The 20792-nt window shown below is 50.6% G+C and overlaps 9 protein-coding genes across 9 annotated transcripts; 4 read left to right on the top strand and 5 right to left on the bottom strand.

Moving 5' to 3' along the window:
- Window positions 1-338: 338 nt before the first annotated feature.
- ASPGLDRAFT_126816 (putative nuclear pore complex subunit Nup85) lies at window positions 339-3714 on the bottom strand (the record flags this gene model as incomplete). The annotated part of the gene is made up of 3 exons (XM_022540679.1): window positions 339-832; window positions 882-1383; window positions 1438-3714. 3 exons carry the CDS (start codon window positions 3712-3714, stop codon window positions 339-341), a joined length of 3273 nt encoding a protein of 1090 aa, XP_022400649.1.
- Window positions 3715-4640: 926 nt separating this feature from the next.
- Window positions 4641-6925, top strand: ASPGLDRAFT_126885 (Zn(II)2Cys6 transcription factor; the record flags this gene model as incomplete). The annotated part of the gene is made up of 3 exons (XM_022540683.1): window positions 4641-5271; window positions 5700-5719; window positions 5792-6925. 3 exons carry the CDS (start codon window positions 4641-4643, stop codon window positions 6923-6925), a joined length of 1785 nt encoding a protein of 594 aa, XP_022400648.1.
- A 209-nt stretch (window positions 6926-7134) lies between these two features.
- ASPGLDRAFT_126996 (RTA1 domain-containing protein) lies at window positions 7135-8118 on the bottom strand (the record flags this gene model as incomplete). Its single annotated transcript, XM_022540696.1, is given in 3 exon segments — window positions 7135-7600; window positions 7618-7888; window positions 7953-8118. 3 exon segments carry the CDS (start codon window positions 8116-8118, stop codon window positions 7135-7137), a joined length of 903 nt encoding a protein of 300 aa, XP_022400647.1.
- A 487-nt stretch (window positions 8119-8605) lies between these two features.
- On the bottom strand, window positions 8606-12080 carry ASPGLDRAFT_66874 (uncharacterized protein; the record flags this gene model as incomplete). The annotated part of the gene is made up of 5 exons (XM_022549067.1): window positions 8606-9678; window positions 10292-10439; window positions 10498-11676; window positions 11758-11838; window positions 11901-12080. The coding sequence occupies 5 exons, from the start codon at window positions 12078-12080 to the stop codon at window positions 8606-8608; spliced, it is 2661 nt and encodes an 886-aa protein (XP_022400646.1).
- Window positions 12081-12339: 259 nt separating this feature from the next.
- On the top strand, window positions 12340-14360 carry ASPGLDRAFT_127508 (Leucine Rich Repeat domain protein; the record flags this gene model as incomplete). The annotated part of the gene is made up of 6 exons (XM_022540725.1): window positions 12340-12513; window positions 12569-12703; window positions 12750-12860; window positions 12914-13038; window positions 13091-13622; window positions 13689-14360. The coding sequence occupies 6 exons, from the start codon at window positions 12340-12342 to the stop codon at window positions 14358-14360; spliced, it is 1749 nt and encodes a 582-aa protein (XP_022400645.1).
- ASPGLDRAFT_47652 (indoleamine 2,3-dioxygenase family protein) lies at window positions 14229-16738 on the bottom strand. Its single transcript, XM_022546722.1, has 5 exons — window positions 15771-16738; window positions 15398-15711; window positions 15171-15331; window positions 14815-15117; window positions 14229-14752 (listed from the first exon to the last, which is right to left on the bottom strand). The coding sequence occupies exons 1-5, from the start codon at window positions 16259-16261 to the stop codon at window positions 14528-14530; spliced, it is 1494 nt and encodes a 497-aa protein (XP_022400644.1). The 5' UTR covers window positions 16262-16738; the 3' UTR covers window positions 14229-14527.
- Window positions 16739-17161: 423 nt separating this feature from the next.
- On the bottom strand, window positions 17162-17963 carry ASPGLDRAFT_172284 (protein PET117). Its single transcript, XM_022542765.1, has 3 exons — window positions 17633-17963; window positions 17327-17567; window positions 17162-17258 (listed from the first exon to the last, which is right to left on the bottom strand). The coding sequence occupies exons 1-2, from the start codon at window positions 17726-17728 to the stop codon at window positions 17394-17396; spliced, it is 270 nt and encodes an 89-aa protein (XP_022400643.1). The 5' UTR covers window positions 17729-17963; the 3' UTR covers window positions 17162-17258; window positions 17327-17393.
- Window positions 17619-18943, top strand: ASPGLDRAFT_363773 (uncharacterized protein). Its single transcript, XM_022544683.1, has 7 exons — window positions 17619-17997; window positions 18064-18102; window positions 18162-18195; window positions 18262-18270; window positions 18327-18427; window positions 18499-18786; window positions 18854-18943. Exons 1-6 carry the CDS (start codon window positions 17995-17997, stop codon window positions 18670-18672), a joined length of 360 nt encoding a protein of 119 aa, XP_022400642.1. The 5' UTR covers window positions 17619-17994; the 3' UTR covers window positions 18673-18786; window positions 18854-18943.
- A 52-nt stretch (window positions 18944-18995) lies between these two features.
- ASPGLDRAFT_47650 (triglyceride lipase) lies at window positions 18996-20686 on the top strand. The gene is made up of 9 exons (XM_022546721.1): window positions 18996-19199; window positions 19247-19487; window positions 19556-19566; window positions 19676-19765; window positions 19813-19851; window positions 19909-20038; window positions 20103-20339; window positions 20423-20457; window positions 20517-20686. The coding sequence occupies exons 1-9, from the start codon at window positions 19151-19153 to the stop codon at window positions 20540-20542; spliced, it is 858 nt and encodes a 285-aa protein (XP_022400641.1). The 5' UTR covers window positions 18996-19150; the 3' UTR covers window positions 20543-20686.
- Window positions 20687-20792: the final 106 nt, after the last annotated feature.

Raw genomic sequence — 20792 nt, 5'->3', positions numbered from 1 at the left:
AAAAAAAAAAAGTTCAGCCCTACAACAGCCGCACTTTCCTATTCCGGACACCCGGACACTTTCCGGCCAATCAGTGACTTGGTTATCTGTCTGCCTATGCCCGGCCCCACCAGGCCCGCTGCTTTGTCAGCATACGACTTGCCGGATTGGGAAGTACGCGAGTTGGCCAGCGTTTGGGGGTTTATCCACTTCCTTCAGCCCTACGGTTATAGTGCTTAAGCTAGTGATAGAGTTAAGGAGGCTGTATGTGTCTGCCTGATTAGACGAGGTGATGAAGGATATGATGCTATTACTCAGTACAATGCATGATACAACTAACAACCGATAGCAATGAGAAATTAACCCAGAACACCCAGACTCAATCCCCGTGCAAGTCCTAACCGCAGCATCCGCAGGATATCTTCGCCCCTTGTCTCCTCGCCCAGTCCCTTCCGCCAATCCCATCCGCGCTCGTACGCCCCGTCCTTGTCTCCCGGCCGCGGAACCAACACCCCCGAGCTACCAGCCGACGCGAGCCCAGACCCAGATCCAGACTGTGAGCGCGTCCGCGCGGACTCAAGCATGTCGTTGCCGATCAGAGAGAAGTTGCTGGAGGCTGTGGTTGCGGAGACGGATTTCTTGAGGAGGGCGCGAGGTGAGGGAGGGAGGACATATGGGTCGGAGGTTGTGCGGGAGCCAGAGCCGGTGGTGGTTGAGGAGTGGTTGTAGGCGATTAGGGTGGAGCGGAAGCATTCTTCGCACTGGGCGTAGACGCGGCTGGTTACGGATTCGAGATCCTCGACTGCGGAGAGGATGGTGAGTTGTTGTGAGGGGGTGAGGATTGGGTTGGATTCTGTGAGTGTTAGTGATGAATTCTTCTGGCGGAAAAATGGCAGACTTACCTCCAACGAAAACCAGGGACTCTCCCAGAAGCGCCAGTAATCCATCCACCTGCACCGCAGAGTCGCGCTCCGGATCATACAATCCTCCGTATATACTATCAGCAGCACTGCCAATCACCGCGACCAGCGCCTGCGCCGCCGCCCGTCGTCGCGCCAATGGCTTAAACCGGGGACGCTGACCTTCCGACAATGAAAGCGCCTCATCGCGCGTCTCGTAGAACCGGCGCAAGGTCGCGTAACCACTGAAATAGAACTGGAGAATACTGGCTGCTTCCTCATCCGACCCCGCAACCGCAGACAGACAGGTCTTTGGTTCGCGGATCAACGCTCGCAACTGCTCGTCTAGCTCTCCGGATGCAGGATACGCTCGTGATTGAACCAAGCTGTACGAGATGAGCAAGTCAACCACCGACTTAACCTTTCGTCGGCTATGCGCGCGAGCGTAGCACACCAGCGCGAGACCGTATTCATCGGACTTTTCAACAGTAAGATCGCCGTATCGCTGATCCAGTCAGTATCGTCTGTTCATATCAGAAGCAAAAATCGGCAAGCCTACCTCAGAAACTCTCCGGCCTTCATTCTCCAAGCCCAACTCCGAACAAAGAAGCACCACCTTGTCCATCTGCTCGGCCGTATCAAGCGGCAGTTTACCCAACAGCTCAGACGTTGTCTTCTGCATTTTCTCGTTATCTTCTAGCCGGCTCAGAACCTCCAGCGCTAACTCCCACCCATCCCGTAGACCGATGTCATTCTTAATAGACCGCCGCTCAAATAGTCCAGAAGCGTAAGCTTTGAGAACGTCATCTCGGCGAACAGGTGTAGCAGCGCTGGTGTCCTGACCATAGGAAAGGACCATGAGGTCGTCCTCACTCAGGCCAGGCAGCTTGCGCGCGCCATCGCCAGCGTCCATCCACCCACCGGCCGAAGCGACTTCGGCAACGGCGGACGCGATGCAAAGCGACCAGGTCTGGAGCAATCTCAGCACGCCATCCACGTTGCCCTCAAAGACGGATGCTAGTCCGACCTCAAGGCCGCTGACTGTGTTTATCCGGAAGCCAGTGGTCGGGTCATTTGTCGCGCTGCTAAGGGCCAAGTCAAGTCGACGTAAGTATGAATCCTCTGGGCTGCTGTCCTCCTCTCCATCCCACCATGCCGTAAGGCCAATCACGGCCTCGATCCAGTCTTGCGAAAGGCCCATGATCGCTCCTGGGTCGCCGAGAATTACACGATAGATCGTGCGCAGGTTCTGGTAGATAGTCCATGGGACACGACTCTCCGCCATACGCGCAGACTTGGTAAAAGAGAATCCCTGGTCGCCAGTGGTTGACTTCAATCCAAAATTAACCGCTTGGAACCGGTTCTCCACAACCGGTGGCTCCGGTGAAGTCTCATCTCCTTCGGCAAATTCCTCCAGTTCTGTCACAGCTGCAACCACCCGTTTCCTGTACACAGACCATTCCGTGCCCTTGACTTCCCAGTCCTCATGCTGGACACCTGGACAGCTGTCCAGAACCTGGAGAGCTTTGTTGATGCATTTTTGAATGTTTTGGAGCTGTGCGCCACGGTAACCAGACTGCGGTAGTCCATCCTCAAGCGCAGAGCGCGCGTAGTTGAAATCAGCAGAGCGCAGAACTGTCGACGCCTCGGCCAGACGTCCGCGCAGAACGGCAGAGGTAATCGTTTCCCAAAAGTTGGGCGACGCGGTAGGATTGGGTCCAACTTCCTCCAAAGCCCGAATATCAGCCGACTGCGAAACATGATTCGCGTTCAGCCAATCCAGGATAACCCTCGGGGTGGGCGTGAACGTGCTCTCCTCGGATCCGGCCGGTATGAGACTCTGAGGCGCAAAACGGCCAAAGGCGCCAGCGGGACTCGCCGTCTTGGTAGGGTTGACTGGAGGATGATGGAGCTGGAGCAATAGAGAGCCCAAGAAGCCGGCTTTGACAACGTTCGGGGCATTTTCTCCACGGCCAACACCGAAACCTGCCCCAGAAAATCCATTCCGCTCCGCGCACGATTTCCACGTACTCGCGAGTGTACTTGATATCTCAGACAGAGAGACGTAAAAATCCTTCCCTTGTTCCTCAGCCTGTCTGGCTTCATCATACAGACGACAGACTTCATCTTCCGTCCTCAAAATCACATCACTATGCTCATCGACGGGTGCAAGCGAAGATCTGGATGCGAAGTTGCGTATAATAGACGGTAACACGGACTCTTTCTTCGGAGGTAGCGCGGTCTTGCGCACTGGCGATTGGCTCGCCCATCGTTCATCGAGCTTGGGCCGTTTGGCGTTGGTGGGATTCGAGTAGATCGACTTTCTGTGACCAAGAGCAGTAGTAGGCCGAATCGGCTCCGTACTCATGGTAGAGTCCATGAAACTGAGTCCACCCGACTTCTTTGTCTTATCCACGTCCATAGTCTCATCTTCCCACTCATCCTCATACTCTTCCTCAGGTTCCATCTCCTGTCCCTCCTCACTCATCCACGAGGATGTAAAGCTATTTGACTGCCCGAAACTTGTCGATTCGTTAAGCCGCGAGCCATTGGTCGTGTTAAAAAACGACTGCGACTGAGCGAGGGGTTTGGCCGGCGCCGGGTCCTTCTTGCGCGGTGGCATGAAATGGTCCGACCCGGTTGACGACCCGAAGATACTGTCATTTTCGATCCCGGATTTGCCGAAAAGAGACTGAGATGAGTTCCCGAACTTCGGCGGAGCGGCTCGTGGAATAAAGGAGTTGTTGTTGGCACTTGACGGCGGAGGTCCGGATGGTGTCGTCGATGCGTTACTCAGAAAGCTGCGAGACTTGTCCGGGGTGGATGGAAAGTCCATGTCGAATGGGTCGAATGACGTTTTGAAGCTCATCTTGGATCATGCGAATAAGTCAGGGGAAAGATAGGTGTATGAACCCTGTAAACAGTTGTGAAACAATCCCAGCGAAATCTTTGGGGGCCAGCAGCTACCCCGGAGCTTCAAAGAGACACCCTGCAACAAATAAGAGTGCAGAATACCAGGGGTAAAGAGCGCAACCGATGGCAGCACAGTAGGCGACGGATAGCCGCAGGAATTAAGCTCTGTAGCTGGAATCGCCCGTCGTCGAGGTTTCTTTCTGGACTGACACTCTTCACGCTCGAAAACGCGCTTGGGCGGATGTCTTGGCGGCAGCGGTATCACGTGGTGTCATGTGATATCGAAGACCATTGTCATGTGATTCATTTGCCTTATTGGTCTACAGGACCAAATACTTGCCGTATCCATTTACGGAGTACTCCGTAGAGACATGCATGAGTTGGTTCCTCTATTTTTGCTTCCTATACGCCTTGCCTGCTGAATACGCATACATGCATCATAGCCAGCCACAGTCCCTCGTATCTGTCTGAATCACATACCCGAATGACCATCTTGAGCCTCTTCTGACTATCTAGCGCGCTTAAAGATTGGCTGAAATAATTGCCCAGAGAGTCACAAAAAGCGTGGCTTTCGAGAACTGGCATCATTTTTGCAGAACCAAGGATCGCCCTATTAAGATTTTCATAGATCTCTTATAGCGCCCCGGGCAAACGCTGAGCCCCAAAGGCTGTGAACTCGTATTTAACCACATTAGGGCGAACAGGGGAAACTCAGCCTCTCATAACGTCAAAATAAGCTGTCTTGCTGCCCAGGGTCAAGGGTATATATACTCCTTGAGTTGAATCCTTTTTACTGGATCTTTCTTGAAAACCTCGTGCAAAGCCTACTACAAAATGGCCGAAGACATCATGCAAGGCCCTCGCCTTTACCACGTTTACTCTACATTCTGGCAGAACGACTACAACATCACTGCTGCCGACAAAAGACATCTATACCATGTGGATAACTCCCTGTGGACACCAAAGAAGCCGGACCTCACTGTCCACGCCGGCACAGACAACAAAGCCCCGATCCACGCCGTCTGCAAATACTCGCATTTCTCGAGACATGCCAAATTCGGTCTGGGGGATCCCAGCCAGCCCAACCAGGTCACTTGGGAAGACCTCACCTGTCAATCTTGGACCCACGTCAGATACCGCTGGCGAATGCCGTTGAGGAACCACCCTGCATCCGAACATCACGCATTCGTTTGGAAGCGGACTTCGAGTGTCGGCGTAACCAATTCGTCGCCTTCGATTTGGGCATACGACAACTACAAGTTGGTCGATGAGCAGTCAGAACAGGTCATCGCGGTGTTCACCAGCAGCTCTCACAAGAGTGTCGATAAAGACGGCAAGCTGGAGATCTATGTGGACTACGGTCAGGAATTCGATGTACTGGTTCTTATCACTGTTATAGCTTTGATCGAGAAACACCGACGAGCGAAACAGAGCAGCGCATCCAGTGGCGGTGGTGGCGGCGGTGGCGGCGGTGGCGGCGGTGGTGGTGGAGGGTGTTAAAGCCAAAGTCATTTATTGGGAGATTGGCCATTATTATTGTTAACTATGTTTCTGTTCATGTTTTGTTTCTTTTGAGATACCATTTGCTTTAACGGAGTTGGATTGTGGTTGGTGATAGGCGACCACACATGTTTTGGAAATACCCGGAATTCTGAATTGCATCTTCACGGTTATTTCTATACTGAATATTTATTTCCATGTAACATTATTTTTTGATTGATTTTATTCGAACGCTGTCTCTGAAATCGTAAAAGTGCATTACATAATCCATCCATACCGCGGGATTTTTATCGGAACCATCACCAAGTCGCATTCATGCATTAAATTGTTCCTACTATATAGAATCGGCAGAGGGCATAGAGAATCGTTGAACCACGCCTAATGGCCCTACGACGACCTCATCGCAAGTCCCGTCACGGCTGCCTGGAGTGCAAGCGAAGGCGTGTCAAGGTATTCCTATATCCTGTCCCAGATGCAACGTCAGATGCTAATTTCTACAGTGCGACGAGGGTCGGCCAGTATGCACAAATTGCTCTAAACGCCATACAGAATGTGAATACGAAAGCTCCAGCTCACTCCGCTGGACAAATGAAGAGTCACGGCCCCGTCAAACATCTACCATATCAACCCCTGAGGGATCTCAACCAGATCCTACGTTGACGGTAGCTAACTCGTTGGGAATCGTGGGTAGGCTTGGCAAGCACGATGTGCCGGTTTTATCCGGCAGTCTCAATCTCGCCGACCTGGAGCTGATGATGCAGTGGTGTAACTCAACGTACCAGGTTTTGGCTCGAAATGAGAGCACTGGTCATGTCTGGAAGTGCTTAGTCCCCGAGGAAGCAGTATCGCATCCATTTCTCATGCATGGTATTCTGTCTCTCTCTGCGCTCGATCTGGCGCGGACACAAGACGACCATCGCCGGCCGATGTATAGTGGCCTTGCGGTAGCGCATCAGAATCAGGCACTAGCGTTGTTCCGCGAGTTACTTGGCGATATAAACGACACGAATGCAAAGGCAATTTTCTCCTTTGCGAGCGTGGTCGTGCTCTACACTTTTGCATTTCCACACGAACCAAACCTGAGCAATCCGTTTGTTTGTATCGATGATTTACTTCAAATTATTGTCTTGATACGCGGTGTGCAGCAGGTTATCAACACGGCTTCCTTATCTCTAAGAGAAAGCAATTTCAAAGCATTGGCACGTACAGAGGACTACGAGCCCGTTTTATCAAACGACGCCCGATTAGCGCTGGAAGAGCTCCTTGAAGCCAATAATACCTGTGGCGCCCAGAACGAAACCCACGACACAGAAGTTTACGAAGACACCATTGAAAAACTAACAGAGGCTATAGGCCTGCTTAATGTGGATCACACCATGACCATTATTGGCCGATGGGCAATCAAACTCCGGCCGAGATATGTGGATATGGTACGGGACCACGCGCCGCTGGCTTTGGTCATTCTTACGTATTACTGTGTGATACTGGATTCCATGCGCCATCGCTGGTCTCACGGCGACTGGAGCGTCAAGGTCTCCAGGGCAATCTGGATGGTGTTGGATGATACATGGAGACCTTTGGTTCGGTGGCCGATGACGGCTCTTTTTGGGCAGAGCTTTTCGAATGAAACGTGATTTCTTTGGTGACTGCCTACTTGATCCATTTTAGTATCGATCAGTTGGTGCTCGATGATCTTCAAGATTGCGATTATATCTTATTCTTCTCTATGCTGAAAACAAACGCCATGCCCGGGAATAACAGCACAAACAGCAAAACAAGAAAACAAGAAACACCACAAGCTATGCGCCAATACCAATTTTCACAATCACATGATGATATCTATCTATAGGGGCAACGAGGAAACCTCGTTGAGCTTCAATCCACCTTTCGTCGTCATCTTCCGCCCACGTCCCAGGAGACAGTTAATCTCACTCGGATGAATAATAACAAACACCAACATCACAAGGAACATCAGCGTGGAATCAAAGATATAGATGAACACCTCCGTCGAAAGAAGATAACCGTCACTCCCCTGGACATACTCGGCAACACGGAAAATCGACCGGATGAGAATCAAGATACTCGTCGCATACAGGGCGTACAGGTGCTTCTTCCAGGGGACACAATCGGCCACGGACTCTGCGGTGGGATGGGAGGTGATTCGAGCCTGGAAGATGATGGAGCAGATCACGAAGAAGCCGAAGAAGAGAATCTGGACGATGAGACCGCCGATGATGACGTTGTTTCCGATGTCTTGCGAGCCTTTTGCCAAGATTCCAGCTCCTACAGTGTTGTCAGCTTGTGACTTCCTTCGTTGAATGAGAACTGTTCAGAAAGATAGGACTTACCAGACGCCTGCATCAAGAAACTCAGAACATCACCCGCCACGAAGATCTTGGTCATCCAGTTCACCCGAATCAAAGCAAAATTCTGGCCCTTAACCAGACGAATAACCCTCCCCAGTTCCATATAAATACTAGCAGCGAACAGCGCGGGCGCAATGAGTAGCAGCGTGCTTTGCATAATGTACGGGCCGAGGGTCCAGTCTGGGGACTCCTGTGCGGACAGTGCTCGTCCTATGTAGCCGATAATTTCGACTGTTTGGTCAGTATCGTTGTTTTGCAATAGAAAGTTGGAATGGTGCGTGGGTGAGGGGCGTACAGTATCCTCCGAGCACGAGGGGGATGAAGAACCATGTTCGGGTTCGGAAGAGGTTGTAGGTGTGGAGGGCAGTCACGACGATGTAGAGGATGATGAAGATGACAGCTGCTGCCATGGAGGGGTTGTATTCATAGGCTTTCCAGCCTCCGTGGTCTGTTGACGACATTTCGGTTGTATGTATGGGGTATAGGCGGAGAAGACGGAGTAGTATGAGGTGGTCAAGAGGTTCAGAAGAGCAATGTAGAGGACAGAAATAAAAGTGATAATAATTCAAACACATGCAGATGCAGACATCTTATATACATACACGTTCTCTCCTATTCCCCTCGTTTTCTTATTCTATTTTTTTTCATCTGCGAAAAACGAAGCCCTCGATCTGCCACTGTTCGTATGTCTCGTACCCATTTCCTAATGGGGTAAAGACGGTGTTTCACTTGCGGATTGGAGCCACCTCGGCCATTGGATTAAGGATTTTATAGTTAAGAATAGCGTAAATCAAAGCTGTCGGAGAATGCCCGTTGCCTTATGGGTCTCGTATTCTAGTCCCTTTTGGGTTAACTGTACAGAGCTCGTACCCGTTTCCATATGTCAATGTTGCTCCGTGCGAGATTTTTGAATAGCTTGAAACTCGGTATTCTAGAATAATTGAACAACTAAAGTTTGGCGTGCGTCCCCGTCTCCGTCTCATTGAGCAAAACATAGCGATACCGGGCCTTCCCAGCATGCATATCCTTCAATGCGACGTTCACATCCTTCATAGCCCGTTTCTGAATCCATGGAAACACACGCTTCTCAGCAGCTAACTTCAGCATCTCCCTGATATCTTCCGTCGACCCGATATTCGACCCCGTGATCTTAACGCCCTTCTGGATCAACGAGAATGCCATCACAGGCGGCAATGGCTGCTCCGGCGCTCCCACCTGCACAAACACGCCGTCTGTCTTGAGCAGTCGCAGATATCCAGATAACGGCATGTCTGGCGAGGAAACGGTGCAGATAATCAGGTCCAGTGAGCGGGAATGCGCGCGCGCCCATTTCGGTTCCTCGTCCGTTGAAATGAAGGCATCTGCGCCTAGTCCCTCGAGCGTATCCTTCCGCTTGCCCGACGTGCGCGAGATGCCAACAACCCGATCACAACCCAGCGCTTTAGCGAACAAAACACCCAAATGACCAAGTCCCCCGATCCCAATAACCCCCACAGCCTTCCCCGGTCCAGCACCATACTTCCGCAACGGCGAGAACATCGTAACACCCGCACACAGCAACGGCGCCGCCTCAGCAGACGGCAACGCATCCGGAATCCTAAACACAAAATGTGCCGGCCCGCGCCAATACTCCGCAAACCCCCCATGCGACTTACTCCTCCCCTCATCGGGATACCGCCCGTTATACGTCCCCATGATCCGCGGACAATAACTCTCCCGTCCATCAGCGCACGCCTCACACTCCGGCTTCAAGCAAGAGCCACTCTGCGCGCCTACCCCGACCCGATCTCCGACTTTGATATCGCGGGATGCGGGCGAGGATGGCAGGGTTGGAACTTCTGCGCCGACACGCGTGACTGTGCCGATGATTTCGTGGCCCACGACGCAGGGGTAGTCGGTGGGACCCCAGCCGGAGCTGAGGGTGTGGATGTCTGTGCCGCAGATGCCGCAGTTGGAGACTTTGATTTCGATGTCGGTAGAGGTGAAGGGTTTGGGGGTGAAGGCTGTGTAGGTTAGGGGATCTGTGGCGTTGTGGGCGACCCAGCCGTGGTAGGTTTTAAGTGGTGAGGACATGATTGTAGGGTTGTAGTAGCGTTGTGTTTATGTAATTGCTTGTATAGCCAAGTAAGGATTGATGAGACCTGGTTGTCACTCGGGCTCTGGTCTATGCGCGAGTGAGTATCGGATTGACGTGCGTGTTGTAGTGGCAAACTTGCAACCGAGAAGCGCAGTATGAATTGAAATAGCGCAAGTCAAGAAATTTATATCGACGAGAGAGACGACAATTGGAGAAGTGCAGAGATCAATTGAGGAGACTCGCGAAAGGCGGAGACTTCTTAACCATAACCGGAAATGCCGAGGTTTGGCCATGTACTCCGTAATGATATCCCGTGAGAAGCAATTCAAGACCTAATTCGAATCGGACAATTCATTATTATAAAGCATGTGTGCTGGTGGTAATTGCCAATGCAAAGAGTGTATTTACATGCGCCAGATCATAAAACTAGTATGTACAGTGACACGACAAATGAATATATTAAATGACATATAACACGGTTAAAAGAGCTGTTTAGCTCGCTTTCGTTGGTGACGGCCGCCCCATCAGCTCGTCAAGTTCGTCGTTGGTTAAGGTACTGCGTCGTCGGTCTCGGGACTCTTTTCCGGTGCCTCGACTTCGCTTCCGGCTTTGGCTTTCTTTGCGATCTTGCTCTGCTGCTCGGGCATCGTCTTCTGCCATGGCAAGCTTCTGTGACAAAGCTACTCGCCCGCGACTGGGAGGGTCCTGCTTGATTATTTGTCAGTTCTGCGGCTTTTGGTTGACATGGACTGAGCCTGCTCACCTTTCGCGGAGGGTTTGCTTCCACTCGTTTCTTCAACATCCGTCGAGTCACGGCCTCTGGTTTATGTGCTTTGACCTGCAAAGTCTCGTCTTCATTTACACAGGGAGAACCATTTAGCCCTGGCGTGAAAGAAACCTTCCGGGACCGGCCGGATTGTATATTGTCGCTCCGCTCCTTGAGAGCACGGCTCGCTGCCCTTCGAGTCCTGGTTTCGCGCGTCCCAGCAGGCTTGGTCTCCTTCGACGGTGCACGCTGTTGGGAACTCTCTTTGGACTTCCGCTCGGCTTCTTCCTCCTCCTCTTCTGCCTGCTGGTCTTCCAGAATGGGAGACTCCATTTTTATATCCGCATCATTTGCTGCAGATGCACGTGCAGAATCAATACCGAGGCCCAGACCCATCTTCAATTCTTCGGCCTGAACCGAGTCGCCTCCGTCGGCAATCCGCGTATGCCACCCATCCATCATCGTTACCGCTTGTCTCCATCGGCTTTCCATCTTCTCCCAGCCTTCCCGGAGGCGATTGATTTCCTCGTCGCGCACTTCAACTTCTTCGAGGCGCACAAATGAAGGGTTGGTGAGTAGTGTCTGTAGGTGATCTAGCATCATACCCATATGGGCTGAAAGTTCATCGCATGATGTCGGAAGGGTAGTAACAGGGTCAGGCGACGATTTCTGCGTCCCGATGCTGGCCGCTCCACTTGGATTTTCTTCATCCTCCTCATGTGGTAGGCCTTGTAGAACTTTCAATGTCTGGACAGTGTTGCGTGCCAGCGCGATCAACATGTCATTTTCGTCACTGAGAGTTTGACATAGTTGTGTGAGGAAGTCGTTCGTCTCTTGCTTCAAGCTGTACCCAGGGTTGTTGATTCCTTCGCCGCCGGACAAAGTCTTAGATCTTGATGCGCGGTCGACTGTCGGATTAATGTTGATAGTCGTAACACCCAGTCCCTCTCGTTTCCCTCTCTGTCGCTCAGCCAAATGCGACTTCAGTTTCTGTAACTCCAGGTCTCGTTTGCGAATGTCGTTTGCGCATTGTGCTCGAACTTGCTGAACGCTGGTTTTCATGCGTTGTACTTGCTCCTTCATGCTTCTGATGGTTGATTCTGCGCTGGCGATATTCGTTTTGAGTGCGCGCTCCTGCGCCTCCGCGAGCGCTAGCGACCGGCTCATTTCGGACGTCTTTGTTCGGAGTTTGCCCTGCAGTTATACGTCTTAGCTATCGAGCTCTGACCATGTCATGTCTTTGTTTTAATTGCATACAATTTCCACTGATTGCTGCGATTCGTTCGCGCGGAGTGTCCGTATCGTCGTAGCGAGGCTTTCCCTATGGTCGGCTTCGCGCTGTAAATTGTCAGACTCTGACCATTGTGCTAAAAAGCAAGCGCATTATCGTCATGACATACATCTCTCCTCAAGACCAAGTCATTGACCAGGTTAATAACCCTGGCCATCGTCCCATCGGCACCCCCCTCATCGTTCTCCGGCTGAGCAAAATCGATCGGGGTGCCACCCTTTAACAGACCCCTGGCGAGGAGGACATTATTGATATAAGTCGAGGCCGCGTCCAAATTGTGTGGCTCCATGGCTTGCCTGCAAGCTGCCTCTAGTCTTCCCCTGTATGGTTAGTACTCTGTACAGAGCCGTGTCAGGTCGAGGTGGTCGTCGCTGTGTCGTCGGGTATGATGTATTTTCCCGCATACCGAAAGGGGAAGAAGGTAAACACGCGCTGTTGTCCGGCCGCCCGCAGCCGCCACCCGCGCAGCTCCGCCGATGCAAAACCGTTGCCGGATGAACCGCGCTATTGATCCTCTATCGCTCGTTAACGGGCCATTGACAGGCACCATGGGCTCGCGATCGCTGTCTGATGGGTCCGGAGGTCTCAGTTCGGCCGGTAGAAGCGTTGGAGATCGACGAACTGGTGGTGCCCCGCGTGGTGAAGGAGCCGTGTTGCTGCAACATGGTCAGAATCTATACCAACAGGGCAACTTTGCGGCGGCTGTTGAGGCCTTTACGGAGGTATGCCTGGTCCTCTATATCTCTGGCAAATTAGAAACTAAATAGGATAATGCAGGCGCTGAAAGATAGAGATTCAGACTTGTTGAGCATCCTGGATAGTCGAGCTGCTGCTTATAGTAAACTGGCGCAGCATGATCAAGCACTGCGAGATACAAAACAAATGATAAAATGCGGTAAAAATGATGAACGAGTACGTCGACTCGCCCCGTATTTCTTTATCCATACTGACTGGGAAGGGGTATTTACGCTGTGCCAAAACCCTCCTGCTGAATGGCAGGCCGGACAAGGCACTCGAAGTCTACGCATACGGGTTAAAATCCCTACCTACAAGCCATCCACGGCGGCATGTGAGCCTTGCCTTTACTGTTCCCGTCCGAGTCTATATGACTAACTTGCATAGTTGGTAGAACAACTACATAACAAGCTCGGGGATAAGATGTCTGCAAAGCTCTTGGATCCCTTCACTGTCCTTCCATTAGAAGTTGCTGTCATGATTCTTCAGCATTTCAACTTCAAACAAACAGTGTGAGTTGTTGTATATTCGCATAGAAGCATCTAGTTGATTAAACGCCTTCAGGGCCATCCTCCGCGTTTCGAAGAGATGGGATCAGTTCCTCACCTCGATGCGAAACACATGGCTGCGCATGGATCTATCAGAAGCTCGTGGCACTCGAGGCAGAGTCCACTGGACTTCAGTCCGGTCTTACATTCGACGCTCGAAAGGCATGCTAACACATGCCATTGTCAAGAATATATCCCCCCAATCCACGCAAAGAGTTTTAGAATTCATCAGTCGATGTCCGCATCTAGAACATTTCGAGTTCTGGGACTCTCATGACCCTGCTGCATTTTACGGGTTGTTCAAGGGCTCGAAACGGTTGAAGACGCTCGTAGTCTCTGCACATATGCCAATGGCGCAGGAGCGAATCGTGGGGTTCCTCAACGGCATACCTCATCTTGAACGAATAGAGATTCATAATGCCAAACCCTCTCCTGGAACACGGATGAAATGGCCTCAAAACCTGCCGAACTTGAAGAGTATCACACTTGGCTCGGAAGATGTGGAACCTCCTTCATTTGGGCCTGCGCTTTTTGTACCTCCTTTATATGTATGTCTGCCCTCCCCTGCCCCCCCCTCCCTTTACTCTGCACGGTGCCTTGCTGATACTGACTAGAATCATCGACTATCCCATGCCATCCCCAACCTAGAAGAGCTGCGACTTGACTGGTACGGACACGCACTTCAACGCCCGCATGTCAATCTCATGTCAAAGGATTTCCCCCGCCTACGCAGACTAGACATAAGTGGTCATTCCTTCTCAAATTCGGACGGCTTCTTCCCACCTAATCTTGAATACCTCCGTGTTCACGCGTGCGTCGCTGACATAGACGTCGAATACCATCCCGGCCCTCACCTCGCAAATCTCAAGACCCTCGTGCTCAGCGATGTCAACTGGCTGCATGCGCGGAATCTAAAACAACTCATTTCTAACACGGATGGATCGCTCCGTGTCCTCTGGCTAGATAGCTGTATGTGGGTGACCAATGAGCTTCACGAGGTCATGCAGGGCTGTTTCGGCAATATCACGGAGCTTAGTCTCTCTCGTGTTCCCAAAGTTGGGGATGCTCTGGTAGGCTATGTTGTGGCGTTTATGCCGGATCTCAAGGTTCTCTATTTGTCATACACTGATGTCAGCGGTCGAGTGATTAAGATCCTCGCGGATGCTCGTATGACTGGTGATGAGAAGAGGACGAGGATCGATCGTTTGTATGTCAAGGGTTGTGAAGGGGTTTCTTCTGATGCGGTTGCTTACGGAAGGGCTCGGGGGATTGAGATCTTTACTTGATGATATCTAACCCTGGAGGACATATAACTGGAAATCTGCATCTTGCCTGTGAAAATTTTTGATCTAGACCATAATGTCTATACGCATAATAACGACAGCTCATAGCTAATAGAAAGTACTTGCATCAAAGAACACAGACGCATAAGCATAGCCGTTTCGATACCAATCTAAACACCCCTCTCCTTACACCACCGCTCAACCTCCTTAGCCAACTTCTCTCTCTGGTCGCGCACTTGTTCCATCATCGGCTCAACCTGCTTGTTGTAAGACTCGTGCGATCCGTTCTGCGCATGTCCGTTTTCTTCCCCATTGGACTTGAGATCTGGGGCGAGATACTCGTCGTAGATAGAGATCATCAGATCCATAACCGCGGACAGTTGATTCGGAAGCCACTATTTCTTTTCAGCACCGTCACCATACTCTCGAAAGAGAAATACCAATGAAAAAAACATACCGTAACAATCGGACTCCCACCAGTAGCAGTAGGATGCGGCGTCCTACGAATAATATACTCGCGCGCAAACAACCAATGACGCCAGCGGAAGCTCCTCACATGGTCGAGCGTCTTCAGGAGGAGAATCGCAGTCTCGACGTCTTTGACAGCATACTCGCGCACACCCACTTCCGCTGCTTTGGCGTTGATGTGCGCGAGGAAGTCGCGGTGGGGGTGGGGACGGTAGGAGCGGAATTCGTGGAGGATTTTGGTGAGGGGGGTTGAGGGCATAGGGATTTGGCAAAGGTGGTCTAGGAGGGGGATCTTTTTGTTGTTAGTGCTATTGTTGTGGGATAGGGAAGGGAGGGGGGATTTACCATGCTGTCGTTGGCACCGCTTTCACCGCGGAAGTAGAGGGGTTTGTTGTCTAGGACGCCGTCGTAGATGACACCATTCGGGAACATGGATTGATTTGTGATGCCGAAGATGAAGACACGGAAAGAGAGGTATTCATGAGGCTTGGAATTACCCCACATATCTATAGGCCTTCGTTAGCAACTACTACAAATACTCGATATAGACAGGGAGGGGCAAGGTAACCTACCCTCCATAGACGCTTCAATCTTCTCCATCGCTGTGAGAATCTCCCTAAATCCATCATTAATCTCCGAGCGAGGACCGGCTTTCTCCAACGTGTCGACAACCCGAACAGCACCGCTGATCAAGCTACCAGACCACTTGACCATGTCGACGTGAGTCAGGATAAAGCCTGCCTCGGAGCTCTTAGGGTCAAGACCACCTTCGAAGGCCCGGACTAGACGGAGGTTAGGGTACGTCAGTCCCTTGGACGGTTCGGCAAGGTGGTAGTTGAAGAGGGAGTAGGCGGCAGCATAGGACATGAAGGGTGGGATGTCCAGTCTTCATTCGGTCAGTAAACAGAAGAGTATGTAATATAGGTAAGTGACAAAGGGACATACAGCTGAGCACAACGATACATAGGACGGGCCACAGCCTTAGGCAACAAGTCCCTCCCCAGTCCATAACCACCATCCGGGTTCTTGCGCCAGTTCTCCCAGCAAGGCTCAAGCAAGTAAGACGACGCCAGGAAGGAGTAATCCCTGAACAGAGCCGTGATGGTATACAAGTCCGGGAGACCATCAGCAGTGACCAACTTATCCACCTCATCGGTCAGGTCAGGCAACTCGGACTCGACCACTGGGCCTAGTTCATACGTGGCCAGCAGACCCGGAGCACCGTCTTGCTTGACGACAGACATACGGTCCAGGATGGACATCAGAGGTTGGAAGACCTCAGGTAGAGTGGTAGGTGAGGTCTGGTAGGGCAGGAAACCAGTAGAGGTGGTGATGGTGAAGGGGTCCAGGGAATGGGGGATGGTAGAAGGGTCATCATGGATGTGAGGGAAGCGCTTCAAGGTAGTAGACGCTGAGGTCACCTTAGGCACCGTCATGATGGAAGAAAAGAAGAGATGGTAGATAGAAATGTGAAGAATAACACGAGAACGAAGACTCGGAAAAGTGCGAGAAAAAAGAAGAAAAATTTCCAGGGAGACTGGTTTGTGGTTCGAAGGCCTGGGAATCAGCGCAGAGATGGAGATTTGGGTGGGAAAGGAGGCCCTTCTTATAATATCCTGAGGCCGGTATCAATTCCGGCCTTGAGAGGCACATTACGAAAGAGACAGAAGGACCGCGTGGAGATGCCTGTTCTGGACCAGAGGCCATCTTTTTGCAAGCTGCGATCGCACCGAAAGCGATTTTTCACTCTCCCTGGTGTGCGAAACGACATCATGAACGTCCATCGAGTATCATGAAGCCATATTCAGACACCTATATTCAGTCTTGGCAGGGCATGACAGCGTCACGGGACACGCTATTCCCGATCCAGCAGGGTCCCAAAAGGACTTGAGATGCTCGGTAGCAAATAATATAGTGATTCGATCGTCCCGAAGACCATTCAGGGCAGTTCATTGTCGTCCTATGTGATTCGGACTTTTGTATGCTTCATGTTGCCAAGACTCCATAAGCTTCGTTAGCGCCGGAGGCCGGTTTCATTCCGGCCTCCGAGAATAGCCGTGATAAGCAAAGTATGACAAAAGGCCCTGTAAGAGGACAGCCTTATCAAGTGCACTGTATGTTGCTGTCGATGTAGGGCTGGACAATATGCAGCGTCTGTTGTCGATGTTCAGGGATAATATAGACATTGGAGGCCTGAGATGAACCGTAGATATCGCTGTGCAAGGGTCAGTCTCATCAGTCCTATAAAGAATGTTCGGTACGGAGTACATGGAAAGGAAATATAATCCTTTCTCCATATTCCTAGGTGCTGAGTAATCCAATATTGGACGAGATTTCGTAGAAGAGAGTTGATTTATATTGTACAGATGGGTATAATATACACATGCTCATGGCTGTTCATATACACTGTTGCTTTTTATGCAAAGTATGGTACTGCAAGACATTAGTAAGTTCCGTACACAGGGTACATAAGAGCATATCAGCAACGTCGTTCAACTCACTTTGTACAAGGTCGAAGACCGTTATGCCACCTCTTGTCCCGAAGCAAATCCCGTATCACCACCAACGCTATGTACCCTGACCGGCACTATTCTGCCCTGTCCCTGAATCGTCCGTGCTAGGAGAAACCGTCTGAACTTTGAGGTATTGTTCTTGTAGGGCCTTTTGCAGCGCAAAATCGGCTTCTCGCTCTTGTCGGACTCGTTGCTTTTCCATGTCTCGTTCCACGCCTTTGTGCATTGCCTATAGAATGATTAGCATGTTTTCATAGTAGATTAAAGCAGACAAATCCACGAAAGAAAACATACCGCTCTCTCTTGTTCTTGTGCCCAGTGAACAAACCAGACAACCCCCGCAGTACCGAGACCGGTCATTGCTAACGTCACCTTAGATGCTTTGGACATGGTGATCAATCGATTCTTGATATCAACCTCAAATTAGCAATTGCGACAAACGTATTCTCTATCTTGCAAACAACAATGCCTCTGCTCTCGAACCAGCAATATTTTCCTCAGGCCTCGCCGGATTATCGCTGGTTATCAGAACAGGCGGTGACTGGCGGCAGAACCCCGACCGCCCAGGGGCTCATCGGCGACATCACTCCGCCTATCTGTCCCGTTGCGCTGAATAGAACGTTCATATCGAATATTTGAAGGAATAAACAGGCAATATGGTGAGTCTTCGATAGGAGATGTCATGTGTCTGTGATGTGGATGGGAATGCTAACTTCGGATGACAGTCGGCTCAGAACTCCGCGGGCATCCAAACCCTCCTCGATGTAGGTCATGCTGGAATGCATTCGCGTTTGGACGGTTGATCTTACATCATGCTTTATAGGCCGAGAGAGAGGCCCAGAAGATTGTGCAGAAAGGTGTGTTGTGGGAATCCTACCATTCGTGCTGTTTGACTGGAGACTAACCGTTACATCTACCTTTAGCCAGAGAATGTATGACCCCAACCTTCCCCGCAGAATACAGACAGCATCGTTCTAAGAAGCCCTAGACCGTACTAAGCGGATAAAGGATGCCAAGTCGGAGGCACACAAGGAGATAGAGGAATACCGTCAGCAGAAGGAGGAAGAATTCAAGAAGTTCGAGGGAGAGGTGAGGAATTCAACCTATGTATCTTTGATGGATAGACGGAGCAGACGGCTAACAGGCTCTCCCGGAAATAGCACTCGAGCGGATTCAAGAAGGCCGAAGAAGACGCGAGCAAGGAAGCCGAGGCAAAACTTGCAGATATCAAGACCGCTGGCGGCCAGCACGGCGACAAGGTGGTCGATGGCCTTATCCATGGAGTGGTGGATGTGAAGCCTGAGCCCTCGGAGAAGATCTTGGCCAATGCATAGATCGAATGAAGGCGTTGGTTGTCTGTTTCTACTATGGCGCATACTTAAATGACATGTTCTTGGTTTCAATTCAATTGCTGTTTTCGGATATAATCTTTAAGAAGCGGCTCTCTGGTAGGGTATACATATATCATTTGGCCGTGTTTGGATGGAATACTGAACTCTGTGACTGGGTGTCGAGAGATCACCGTAGTTCGATATTTATGCCTGAGGCAGTAAATCTAGCCCTTTGCGTCATCAGGCACCGCGACTCGACCAAGATACGGAGTAAACATTACAAAAAATGAGTTATGCAACCACCATTGCCAATGTGGTAAGATGTACCAGGCTGGCTTACTGCAATTCTGGCAACCAGTTTCATAGGCTCAACAGTCTATCCCATTCAATAACAACGCATCGGAGCTTCCATGCGTGTTCGCGCAGATGTCGCCCGCACAAGCACCCAGCGGCACACACCCTGGATCCACGACTAGAAGACATGGGAAATGTGATCCGAGATGAATACGCAATTATTCGAGACAATTACGGTCAGTTTCCTTCAATCGACAGAGTACACAAATTAACCATGAAACAGAGACCCCCAAACACCCAATTGTCCTCGCACATGGGCTACTCGGGTTTGATGAACTACGTCTTGCTGGTCCGCTTCTTCCTGGAGTACAGTATTGGCGAGGAATTAGGGAGGCATTAACAATGAAGGGCGTCGAGGTTATTACGGCGACGGTACCACCGTCTGGGTCTATCGAGCAACGCGCTGGGGAATTGGCGAGGGATATTGCCGTTGGTGCGCGGGGGAAGAATGTCAATATCATTGCGTGAGTTTGCTAGCCTTATCTCTGTTTGAGATGATTGTTTGGAATGCTCATATCTGACATGATAATAGACATAGTATGGTAAGACGGTCTATGTCTAGATCTTGGGGGTTTTCTTTACTCACAAGCTCTAGGGGTGAGATATACTGCGAAGAAAACATATCTATAAGACAGGTCGACTAATTGTCCAAGTGGCCTTGATTCTCGGCATATGATCAGCCATCTCAAGCCAAAGGACTTCAAGGTCCTGTCCTTGACTACCATTGCAACTCCTCACAGAGGTTGGTAGTAGTGCCTATAGAAACGGATCTTTACTGAAGGAAAACAGGTTCCGCGGTTGCAGATTATATTATCGAGCAGATTGGAGGTTAGTTCCTTCGATACATTTCACTCCAAAGGAGTAATAGGCTTATGTTATCGGCAGCGGAACGCTTGCCCCAGGCTTACTATGCCCTCGAACGCCTAGGTTTCGAAACCGGAGCTTTCGCACAACTTACACAAAAGTATGCAGTAGAGAAATTCAATCCCACAACGCCTGATATTGAGGATGTCCGGTACGTGTACTCCGACGACGATGATACCAGGCGAAGCACACGGCATAGGACTGAACGATTGCAGGTACTTCTCGTACGGAGCAGCCATGAACCCCAGCATATGGTCCGCCTTCCGTTTATCTCATCGGATCCTCAAAGAAACCGAAGGATACAACGACGGGCTTGTCAGCGTTGCCAGTAGTCGCTGGGGGGGAGAGCACGGCTATAAGGGGACCCTTGTCGGCGTGAGCCATTTGGACCTGATCAATTGGACTAACCGGCTGAAGTGGTTGGCTGGTGAAATTACTGGTAATAGACGGAAGTAGGTTTTTTTTTTTTTTTTTTTTTTTTTTTTTTTTTGGCATGCGGTTTAGGGGTCGGTTACTGACGAACATTCCGCTGCAGGTTCAACGCCATTGCATTCTATTTGGACATTGCAGGTAAGAATCACGCTATTTTTGTCACTATACATACCGTGCGGCATTGGCTGATGAGACAGATATGCTGGCGAAGGAGGGTCTGTAGAATTCTGGTGCCTGCTTCGGAGTGGCTGTGATACCAAAGTGGTTTCCACACTCATGTAGATATTTCTTGATAGAGATTCCAAAGATACCAGGAAAAAATTTGTACTGGCTAGTAATGCAGTATCAATCCGTCATAGCCTGAAGCGAGTAGGTTAGCATCATTTGGTCTGGAATTACTTGACAATATTACCATGAACTAACTTACTTTTTTTGAATGAGTCCAGCAAAAGGTCAGCAACAGTAAAATGATC

Source organism: Aspergillus glaucus (genome assembly GCF_001890805.1).
Source record: "Aspergillus glaucus CBS 516.65 unplaced genomic scaffold ASPGLscaffold_11, whole genome shotgun sequence".
Classification (NCBI taxonomy): Eukaryota; Fungi; Ascomycota; class Eurotiomycetes; order Eurotiales; family Aspergillaceae; genus Aspergillus; species Aspergillus glaucus.
This window is presented reverse-complemented; position numbering and strand designations above follow the sequence as displayed.